The sequence below is a fragment of the Vigna unguiculata genome, chromosome 3 (genome assembly GCF_004118075.2).
Source record: "Vigna unguiculata cultivar IT97K-499-35 chromosome 3, ASM411807v1, whole genome shotgun sequence".
Lineage (NCBI taxonomy): Eukaryota > Viridiplantae > Streptophyta > Magnoliopsida > Fabales > Fabaceae > Vigna > Vigna unguiculata.
In genome coordinates, this window is record NC_040281.1 from 25,882,139 (window position 1) to 25,894,717 (window position 12,579).

At 37.0% G+C, this 12,579-nt stretch overlaps 1 protein-coding gene across 1 annotated transcript; it reads left to right on the forward strand.

Annotated features, from left to right (window-relative positions):
- Nucleotides 1-7,136: 7,136 nt before the first annotated feature.
- Nucleotides 7,137-8,816, forward strand: LOC114174985 (scopoletin glucosyltransferase-like). The gene has a single exon (XM_028059727.1). The coding sequence runs from the start codon at nucleotides 7,231-7,233 to the stop codon at nucleotides 8,653-8,655; it is 1,425 nt and encodes a 474-aa protein (XP_027915528.1). The 5' UTR covers nucleotides 7,137-7,230; the 3' UTR covers nucleotides 8,656-8,816.
- The last annotated feature ends 3,763 nt before the right edge of the window (nucleotides 8,817-12,579 follow it).

A 12,579-nucleotide genomic window follows, 5' to 3' on the forward strand; every position in this document is an offset into this window, starting at 1 on the left:
GAAGCCTACCTGTTTGTCTCTTACTGAGCCCAAAGTCCGCTTAATAAAAAAATGAAGAAGTAATAAATACATGCATTTTCCCTTGGAGATCGGTAGACCACTCGAAAAAGATGTTTGTCTATTGCGAGTTCCATAAGACTCATGGACACGACACAGAGAATTGCTTTCCTTTGAACGGACAACTTGCAAGTCTAGCTCGAAGAGGTTTGCTTCGAAGGTACGTCAGGTCGAAAGGTCAGGAAAATAAAGATCAGCAACTTGAGAAAAATCATATAATTGAAGATACACACGAGACACCGATCCTCAGAGACTTTAACACCATAGTTGGAGTGTTTGCAGGTAGATGCATAACTAGTTCGGTTAGAAAACTACGTCAAGAACATTATGACATCAACGACCACCAAGATAACTAGCGTCACGCCAATCTTAATCTTCTCAACGGAGGACATCAGGGTGTATGCCTACATAAGGATGACCCGGTAGTTCTATCAATCATTATGATGGGAATAAACGTACATCGTGTCCTAGTGGATCAGGGGAGCTCGATAGATGTCATGTTTTGGGACGCATTTGTAGGCATGCAAGTTCTTAGAGATCAGCTACAACCATTCAATGGTGTTCTTGTAGGTTTTTCAGGGGAGCAAGTCGAAGTCCAAGGGTATGTAGACCTTCAGACAACCTTCATCGATGACCAGGCATACGAAATGGTAGTAATTCAGTACATCGTGGTGAATGCCCCATCTTCATATAACTTATTATTGGGAAGACCATCACTCAACAAGTTAGGGGCAATTGTTTCCATTGCTCACATGAAGATAAAATTCCTGGTAAAGGGGAGAGTAGTAACCAAGAAGGTCGATCAAGAAGTCGCCCGCAAATGTTATGAGAATAGCCTACGCACAAGGAAAAGAGCCTACAACTTATCGCAGATCCACCTTCTATCTATGGAAACACAAGGGAACGAGCTGATTCAATGGGAGACCTAAAGGAGATAGAGATCTCCACGGGGAGAAAGGTAAAGATCGGGGCCGACCTCTATAGAGTTCTTTAGTCCAATCTCATATCCTTTGCCTAGATCGCTAAAGACATGTCAGGAATAAATCCCGACCTAATATCCCATCATTTGAATGTGAACCCTAAGTTCAAAGCAAAAATTCAAAGACGTAGGAGGCTCAATGATGAGAAGGCAGAAGCAGCTGCTACCGAGGTACGAAAACTACAGGAAGCAAGCCATATCAGGGAAATACAATATCCCGAATGGCTTGCCAATGTGGTGATGGTAAAAAAGGCCAGCGAAAAGTGGAGGATGTGCGTGGACTTCACAGATTTAAATGCAGTGTGTCCTAAAGATTCATACTTATTACCAAACATTGACTCCCTAGTTGACAAAGTTTTTGGGTGTGGTTTGCTGAGTTTTATGGATGCCTATTCAGGATATAACCAGATTAGGATGCATCCCGAGGATGAGGATAAAACTGCCTTCATGGGAGTAAAACACAATTATTGTTATTGAGTAATGCCTTTTGGCCTAAAAAACACTAGGGTAACGTACCAAAGGATGATGGACACAATCCTGCAACTAATGCTAGGGCGAAATGTGGAAACTTATGTTGACGACATGGTGGTCACCTCGGCTAGTGAAAGAGAGCACTCAGGAGATCTAAACGAATTATTCGACACTATCAACAAATACCATTTGCGTTTAAATCCCGAAAAATGCATTTTTGGTGTTGAAGCTGGAAAATTCCTAGGCTTCATGCTGACAGAGAGAGGAATAAAGGCAAACCCAAAAAAATGTGCAGTCATAATAAACATGAAAAGCCCTAACTGTGTACGCGAGGTGCAATAGTTGACAGGTCGAATGGCGGCTTTAGCTAGGTTCCTAGCAAAACGTGGCGATAGAAGACGTCCTTATTTCCAATGCCTGTGGAAAAATGAAAAATTCCAATGGACACCTGAGTGCGAACAGGCCTTACTCGAGCTAAAAGAATACCTAAGTCGGCCATCAATGCTCAGCCGACTAGAAATAGGTATCCCATTGCAATTGCACAAAGCGGTCACAAAATACGCCATAAGCTTGGTCCTAGTATAAGAAAGGGAGGGAGTACAACAACCAATATATTTTATCAGCCGGTTGCTGCATGGCGCAGAAAGTAGATACCCTACGTTAGAAAAAGCAGCCCTAACCATAATGGTTACAGTTAGGAAACTCAGACCTTATTTTTAGCGCTTCAGCATCATAGTAAAAATGGACCTTCCCGTAAAGCAGGTCCTCAAGAAGTTAGATACGTCAAGTCGCCTTGTCAAGTGGACCATGGAGCTCGCAGAATATGAGATCTTATATGAACCTCAAGGTCCGATCAAAGCGCAAGCCTTGGCCGACTTCGTAGCCGAGCTAACGATCCCACAATCGATTGACGATATTCATAAAACTAATAAAGGGTCCAAAGAGAGATGGCTTATATCAGTAGATGGTACTCAAATCAAAGGGGAAGCGGTGCTGGAGTCATCTTAGAGGGTCCTAGTAGGGTCCTAATCGAGCTGTAACTAAAATTTTCCTTCAAGGCTAGCAACAACCAGGCCGAGTATGAGGCATTGATTGCAGGTATACTGTTAGCTAAGGTAATGAGGGTCACACATCTTAGACGGCAAGTCAATGATGAATTTTCTGCAAAGGACCCACAGTTAGCTCGCTATCTGGACTATGTAAGAACTTTGTATGATACTTTCCTTACCTTTGAGTTGATTCACATACCTCGGCAAGATAAAAATCGAGCATACCTATTATCCAAACTCGCCAGCTGCACTAAGCCAGGTCAACAAAGGTCAGTCATAAAGGAAACCTTATTTGCTCCACGAATAAGTTCATCGGGCTGAGCTGAAGTCATGGCCCTGGATGATGCCAATAAAAACTCAACATCACGAATTAAAAGGCTTATCTAACCGGCAGGATACTACTTGAAGATCTAGTCGAAGCTTCACGAATTAAAAAGAATTCCTCTCGCTACACACGATTGGACGACCATTTGTTCCGCTTCGGTTTTTCACGACCCATACTGACTTGTATCGATCTCAACAAAGCTAGAATAGTCATGTCCGAGCTCCATGAAGGTATATGCGGTAGTCACATCGAAGGAAGAGCCCTGATGTTAAGGACAGTCTGAGCAGGTTATTTCTGACTGACCATGAAAAAGGATTACTATAAGCACGTCCAAAAGACATGCCAACTTACACCTAGCTCCCCCCGAGGTCTTGCACTCCATTAATGCTCCCTGGCCATTTCACACATGGGGTATAGACATCCTCAGACCTTTCTCTTTGGCAACTCGACAATTGAAGTTTCTCATAGTTGTAGTCGAATATATGATGAAGTGGATAGAGGTGGAGCCAGTGGCCTCAATCACGGCGTCAAAGGTCACGAAATTCGTATGGAAAAGCATAATCTACAGGTTCGACGTCCCTGAACGCTTGATATCGGACAACAACACCCAGTTCTCAAGTTTCCAACTCAAAATATTTTGTGATGAGCTGGGAATTAAACAAAGATTCTCGTCAATAGAACATCCCTAGACAAACGGACAAGCAGAAGTTGCAAACAAAGTTATTCTTAATGCACTCAGGCGTAGAATATCGAAAGCTAAAACATCTTGGCCAGAGGAGTTACCCCGAATTATCTAGGCATACCACACTACCGCCCAGTCAACAACTCATGAAACACCCTTCAGCTTAGTATACAGAACATATGCCCTACTTCCAATAGAAATTGGTCACTCCAAAGACAAATTGGGAAATTCCACACAAAGGGATGATGAACCTGACATCAGAGCTAACCTCATCATCCTAAAAGCTCCTTTTCTGACCAGAAGCAGCAACCCATCTACTTTGACAAGCTCAACAGGTTGGTCGTTGGAATCCGACACCTCAAGGGCATCCTAACGATCAGCTTGACTCCCAATCTTCCTTTTCTTTCGTTTGGGATCACTTTGTGTAGTCTTGTTTTCACTTTTCGGGTTGATCTTCGAGGGAGAGCTGTTAACTCTAGAGCTCGCCCCGACCTTCGTGTTGCCTTGCTGCTTAATCCGTTGGAGGAAGTCTTTCTAGGACAAAGCCATCTGGTTGTCTGCCATATATGTACAAATAAAGGTCAGTATGTTATGGGAAAGTAAAGCTGAAAAATGAATAAAGTTTAGGTAAATACCAATGAATAATTTTAACTCTACTTCTCGATACTCAAGCTCTAAAATCTTACGGATGTCGAAGATGACCTCTAGACCCTCCAGGGTCTAACTCTTCCAGTTGCCAAGCTCCCTGTGTGTTAGGGTGTTTTGTCCAATATAAAGGAAATCCCTCTAATAAGGTCGGGTTATATGTAGGTGCGATGATCTTCACAAAGGTCCCTCTAAATCCTTTGTAGGAAGATTGGAATAGGGTGAAAAGACCTCAACCACTAGCACTATTTAAAGAAGCCCACAACTGCTTAGACGAGTTGCTTTTTAACTCAAAAAAGTAGAGGAACATTGCTTTTTAACTCAAACACTGGCTCAGCCCACGAGGATGGCAGACATAATTAATAACCCTATAAATACACATGGACCTTAGCAATTAAGAGGTACACTTTCATTAATACCCTAATCCAAGATTTGACTTTTTGAGAGCCCTTTGCTAACTTGATCATCGGAGCCCTTTCCGTAGGTAACTCGTTAAGCGGCCAAGCCGTGTACGCTAGAAGATGACATGTGCAAACCAGAAAGGAACTAGCTCGAGAAGTTAAGGACTGAGGTAAGGTGTTAATTGTGTCTCTAATATCCCTTATTTGTTTCCACAGGAACAATATTAAAAGTAAACATGATCAAATATATGTGTCCTAAAAACGATTTAATACAAATGAAATTGCATAAAGAAAAATAATAATAATTAAAAGTATAATAAGATAAGACAAACGTTAAAGATTTGAGAAAGCATTGTAGACATAAAATGACTTGAAACAAATTAATATTTACTTGATTTTCTTCAAATGAAACAAAATTTAACTATAAAAAGAAAAAAAATCATTTAATTCATTAAAATTATTGATATATCATTTAAAAATAATTATTAAAAATAATAATTTGGTCTGGAGGATTGTGATGAGAATGATTAGTCGAAATTTCTATTATTTGTCGATGGAATTTTTGGATCAATAGAATGTACTTACAAAAGTATGTTATCTTTTCTTTTATCTCTTATTTTCTCGAAATTGAAACAAAATATTGTATTACATCATGGTGTCCTGTCATTTTGGACTTATACATGTTTGAAAGAGTTGAATATTGATATTTTTTATAAGAAAAAAAGTTATTTTGACATAATTATTTTTAAATAACTTGACACCAACATTTTTAATAAAATATTATTATTTAAATAAAATATTAATTTATATGAATATCAAATGAAAATATTAATCAAACTATGATCTCCTTTTTATAATATAAGTGGAATCGAAGGTGCGACATTCAGTACAAAGTGTTAGAACTACAATCGAATCCGTCAACTTATTTGTTAAATCATCATGCTAAAACCAATTAATTGTTACTAGCGAACACATAGGCGCTGTCGCGTATGTGTGTGTGTGTTCACATTTTTTAATTTTCAAGAAATTTAAGTTAAGATCAATAATAAATATATAATTTTTAAAATAGTTATTAAATATAAAATTAAAAAAAAAGATATGTAAAAAGAAAATTTAAATAATAATTTAAGACAAAAGAGATTTCTAGAAAAATGATTAAAAATAAATTATTTATAAAATAATTAATTTTTGAAATAACTAAAGGTAAAACGGGTATTATATTTCATTTAATTTTACTATTGTAATTAATTGTTTCACTAAAATAGCAAAGTAAACTTACACGCATTGTATTTTGAATAATAATAATAATATTTTGTCAATGGTTATTTGAAAATATAACGCTCACTTTAAATATGTAGTTTATTGAAGCTTGAAATATATTCTTATTGTTCGTAATATATATAGAGAGATAGATAGATAATGTGTACATATTAATTTTTTTATTTTTTCTGAACAGAGAAATTAAAAATTTAAAATTTTATCAGTAAAATATATTATAAAAATTAAAACAAAATAAAGAGGACAAAAATATTTTTGAAGAATCAATTAAATATAAAGTAACAAGGAACAAAACCTATACTAATATAGACACTGTTATTTTAACACCACATTTTTTACTATCATTTAACACTCTTCTTTATTACTATTCAATTTCTCTTCCTTCAAAAAATATAAAAAAATAATTTTTGTTAAGATTATTTTACTTTTAAGAGTTGTCAAATTGTTTCAAAGCACTTTTTTTTTCTACCAATATATATTCAGAGCAAAGAAATATAATTAAAACCTAAAAAAAGTAGGTTACAAATATTATGGTTTATAACTTCTGCAAATTTATCAATTTGTTTAAAGGTAAATAGGACTTATATTTCGTTTAACTACCATTTCAACTGGTATTCAATAATTAGGAGAGATTTCAGTACAATTATTTAATTATTACATTGTCTGTAACTTTTTGCAATATCTTGCAAGAACATCTTTTTTCTTCAACTAGTTCAATACATTTTTTATGTTGGCAACTAACATTTTTAATTCTACTGGTATATATTATTACCGAACACAAATTTATAACGATAACGAATAATGAGATTATAAAATCAATCAACAATTTACTTCATTTTTTAAGTGCCATAGTCGATTCCAGGGGAGTACGAAATAATATGAAAAGTGGACTAATTTATCGTTAATGAAAATTTAATTAAAGAATTCCATCAGGATTGTGTATTTAATCAATACTTCTACAAATCATCTTATAATATATATATATATAAGTACCAATAAGCTGTGATGTCTTTATAGCAAGTTATCCAAATCTACAAAGTGACAAGCAATTATTCCAAATGTTCACTCCCATTTTTTAAAATAAAACACATTACTCTTCCATCTTATTATATACACTCGAGGATCGCGAGGGTAAGAGCTCCACCGGGCACGCGCAACAAAAATCACATTCTAATGCAAGACGTGAATTAAAAATCATTGTTTAATATTAACCCGTGCAAAACGCAGTTTCCTCCAGTCAAGTATGTGGCTGTTACTTTATAACCGGACCCAAGCTATCACCCAAAGTAAGGCCATTTTAGTTTGAGTGTAGCAGCAAAACAATTTTTCCTCACACGTCCACCATGGGTATTCACGATCGCCAGCTTCATGTCTTCTTCTTCCCCTTCTTCGCAAATGGTCACATCATACCCACTATTGAGCTGGCTAGAGTCTTTGCCTCAAGAGGACTCAAAACCACCGTAGTCACCACTCCCCTCAACGAGCCACTCATTTCAAGAACAGTAGGAAAAGCCAACATCACCATCAGAACCATCAAGTTCCCGTCGCCGGAGCAAACAGGCTTGCCCGAAGGTTGTGAGAATTCCGACCACCTCTCCGGAATGCAGATCATCCCGTTCTTGAAGTCCACCGTGCTTCTGAGGGACCCACTGGAGCAGCTGCTGCAGCAAGAACGCCCTGACCTCATAATCGCCGACATGTTCTTCCCATGGGCTACGGACTCTGCTGCCAAGTTCGGGATTCCTAGGATCGTGTTCCACGGATTGGGATTCTTCCCATTGTGCGTGTCCGCGTGCGTGAGACAATACAAGCCGCAGGACAAGGTTTCCTCGTACACCGAGCCCTTCGTGGTTCCGAATCTGCCCGGGGAAATAACGATCACCAAGATGCAGCTTCCGCAGACCCCGAAGCACGATGGGGAATTCACCAAGCTTCTGGATGAAGCTAACGCGTCGGAGTTGAATAGCTACGGCGTGATCGCCAACAGCTTCTACGAACTCGAACCGGTTTACGCAGATCATTATAGGAACGAGCTTGGAAGAAAAGCGTGGCACTTGGGTCCAGTTTGTTTGTCCAATAGGGACACTGCTGAAAAAGCACAGAGAGGAAATGAAGCAATGATCGACGAGCACGAGTGTTTAAAGTGGCTTGATTCGAAGGAACCTGATTCGGTTGTTTATGTTTGCTTTGGCAGCATGACAACCTTCCCCGATGCGCAACTGAAGGAGATTGCGCTGGGTTTGGAGGCTTCGGGGCAGCCTTTCATCTGGGTTGTGAAGAAAGGGTCGAGTGAGAATCTGGAATGGCTTCCAGAAGGGTTTGAAGAGAGAACGGTGGATCAGGGAAAGGGTTTGATCATAAGGGGTTGGGCACCGCAAGTGATGATTTTGGATCATAAAGCGGTTGGAGGGTTTGTGAGTCATTGTGGATGGAACTCAGCTATGGAAGGAGTGTGTGCGGGGTTACCAATGGTGACATGGCCCATGTACGCGGAGCAATTTTACAATGCTAAGTTTTTGACGGACATAGTTAAGACTGGGGTGAGTGTTGGGGTTCAAACGTGGATTGGGATGATGGGAGGGGGGCCTGTGAAGAAGGAGGTCATAGAGAAAGCTGTGAAGAGGATAATGGTTGGGGATGAAGCAGAGCAAATTAGAAACAGAGCCAAGGAGATTGCTCAAATGGCGAAACGAGCTGTGGAGGAAGGAGGATCATCTTACTCCGATTTTGACTCTCTAATTGAGGATTTGAGATCACGAACACTTTGATGTGTACATGTTTAAAAACTTTTGTGCAATAATATGATGATCGATTATGTCCATCATATATACCACGCTTTTTTTTATCACACATGCCTGCTTAGGACCATCTTTGACATGAATTTGTCTCACTTCTATTTAATTTTAAATAATAAATGCATAATATACCATAGTAAAGAGAGATATGCCGCTTGAACAGAACTACTTCACTTGAGTTATATGCCTTCATTACATAGGGAAGGACTCATTGCATAAGCTGTGAAGTAATCACTTAATATTGCTTAACTGATACCATATATAAGGAAGATAGAATTAGTACAACAATTTTCTCGTTCAAGCGATCAAAATCCTAAAGAGATAATTGCTTTGACATCTTCTTCACTTGATTGTCCAAGACAACATTTGGTCTCTTATATTGGAAAGAGAATCAACATTGACTCTCTTGTCACAAAAATGTGACATCATCATTCAAGCTACATGACTTGTGGTAACAAGTCACTTACTCTATCTTACTCTTCATTGCTTAAGCAACCACTCGGTGATTGGATGATGAGACTCCCAAAGTAGAAAGAATTATTTTAGCATCTCTCACTTAAACTTCAAAGCTATGACTTAATTGATGAGCTTTGTCTCTTTAGCAATAGTGCTTTATGGATTCAATAGATGTCACTACTTGAGCACCAACTCAACGCTCAAATAAGATATATGTAGAAAAAAAAAATAACACTAACCAAACCAATAATGATATTAGTTTTTTTCTTAATTTTATGAAATTTACATGTCCCATTCCCTCAATAATAAGGGTATGTGCCCAAGAAGAAGGCAGAGAAGTTGGACATTGATTTATTAAAGACTTATCAAAAACATTGAAGTGGACATACCTCTCGTAGAAGTCATCAAGAAAATTCCTAAATCTACTAAATTTTGAAAGACTTGTGCACACACAAAAGGCCTCTAAAAGAGATTAGGAAATTTACAAGGAGGAATGTTTAATCTTTAATTGTGTCCCATGTAGGAAAACTCCAACCTTTAATTGTGTCCCCATGTAGGAAAACTCCATAAAAATGCAAGGATCTACAGATTTTTACAATTTCATCTATTATTTACCATAACTAGCTTGAACTTGTAACGTAGAATTAGGAGCATAAATGAATTTTATGTCTTGAGTTCATCACTTTATCTTGTGAACCTAGTTGACCTCATTGAAGACGTCTTGGTTAAAGTCAATGATTTGATATTACTTATTCTTACATACTAGACTCATTTGACACATTTTGCTTCATCTAATACTAATGCACTTTGTCTAAAGTGCTTCATTTCTCACAAATGCGCTTTGTTGATGCTCTTTGCTTTCATCTAACCTTGATGCCTTCATAAAGAGATAAAGCGAAATGCATCTGATGAGGAGTATAGACAATATGGAGGAATAAAGCTTGCATAAAACACATTTTAGAAGGTTTATATGAGTAAAACATGTACTAGACGAAGTTCGTCTACTTTTTGTTATCATCAAAACTTTATTGAAAAGACTTTTGGGATTAGACCATCAATGTTATCAACATGACTATTAAAGATTACACATAACTTTGGACATGGACACATGTTCATTTCTATATAGCATTTTTTTTGCAAAATGAACAAGCAGTCACAATGGTAGTGTCTATTGGGGAGCGGCGAGTGTTTAGACAACTGCTCGTTCCTTTGCTGGATTGTCTATTTAGTCTTTTTGATCTTCTGGTATTGTAGACATCCTGTGTATATCATGACTATCAAAACCAAGAGAATCATCTTGCTCAGATAATTCTTTATAAAGCTTATGATCATTGAATCTGACATAAATGATTTCTTTGACTGATGATTTTTTTATCTCACTAATGTTTTGTACAAACCCAATTTTTCTTTCAATCAAATTTCTATATGTAAACTCACATCTACTCTTCATGTTGAACTAGTTTTTACTTCAAATTATTGCTTTATACTAGAAGAAAAAAAATGAAAGAGAAGATCGGTTTAGTTAACATGATTTTTGAACTATACATTCTTGATATACCTATTACACATTACTGTTAGTTTTGAAATGGTTTAAAAGCCAAGAAGAGGGGGGGGGGGGGGGGTTGAATTGGCTAGTTAAAACTTTAGGTTATTTTTGCAAGCTAAAAACCTCCTTTAATTGAATCAAATAGATCACCAAGTTAGGATGCAAACAGTACTAAACTATACACTTTCAATCAATCAAAAACAGAGTTAACATATTGATTTTACTAAACAGATTCTGTTATGGTATAATCAATCGATTGAAACTAAAAAACAGTCGATTGAAATACTGGGAAAAATGCAGAAATGTGAATTTGAATTTTAAACCAGAAACAATGCTCAAGAATGATCAAGATCAGTTCCAAATGATTATACAAACATGCTCAATGCTTCAGATGCTATGAAAACATGCAAGAACATGAAAAAGATGATTAAAGCACAAGTTCTTGAAACTTTAAAATGAAAATGCAAGAGAGAAAGGTTAGAGAAGAGAGGACACCACAAATTTTTATACTGGTTCACTCAAACCTAAGCTACATCCAGTTTGTCAAGGCAGCCTGAGCTTGACTTTGCACTATTTCAAAACTTTTACAAAGAATCCACCCTTACACTTCCAAAATATGCAAAAACACCACAAAAAACTCTTGAATCACACAAGAATCACACCAGCACAGCAAGAACCCTCTTGCAGACCTAGAAAACCACCAGGCACACACACAAAGCTTGAGAAAGATCAAACCTCAGTGGTAGCACAACCTTGCCTACCACAAACCACTTTCTCCAAGCTTCAAACCAAGCCAAAAGCTTCAAGAATTGATCCAAGATCAATCTTCAACAGTTGCAACACCTATGATCACGAAGGAGAGAGTTTCCACAAGTTTCGAGAACCAATTCGTGCTCTAAAATGATCAATAGACCTCTCTTTCGAAAATCACAACTTTTATAGTCAAACTGTTACGAAATTCAACAGGTTGATTTTCAAATCAATCGGTTGATTTCATTTAACTTAAGTGAAATCAGTCGATTAAAAACTAAATCAAATGATTGAATTTGTTGTAGTTTAAGACTACTGCAGCCAGCCTTTTAACCTGTTTAAAAGTCATTCAACAGATTAAAAGAGACATTTTAACTTGTTGAAAAACCATTCAACAGATTAAAAATCCAACAAAGACCAAACTACATCTAATTAATGCTTTAAGGTCTACAACATGAATTACAAACTACAAGCACACTTTCTTAATGATGTAAGTACATGGAGAGCACAAATTTTAGCCTTGATCACCATGGATATCATCAAATCTCTTTTCCTTCATCAATGTAGACTCCATTCCAATGTTTATGGCTTCAAGATAGTTCAAAAGAGCTTCATTCAATCTTCATCAAATCTTCAAGAAGCAAACCACCTTGGCTTCTCATGTCAACAATCTCCCCCTAATTTGATGAAGCCAACCTCTATTCCATCTATCTTCTTCTATCTTTCATTGCAAAATGCTTCTTCCATTTGTTGGAAACCAATTGATGAAGTAACACCTTAGCTTGAAGCTTGTGAACCTGAAACACATTTTACAGTAGCAATACACACAAGCTAGCAAGTATACAACAATGATCATGCTCCCCCTATCAATAATATGGGTTAAAATTCAGATTTAATTATTGATTCCAATTTTTAATACTTAGTTTAATGTGATCAATTATCCATTTTCCAATTTTCCAATTTTTCTCCCCCTTTGGATTCATCAAACAGAACAAATGCATAAAGATAACAAGCATTGCCATATCATTTGATTAATACTGGAAGGAAATACAACCAACAGAAACTGAAAACAGAAAACAGATGCATAAAGGCGATACAATCAGCCGACTGAAATGAAAAACAATCAACTGAAACTAACAGAACTC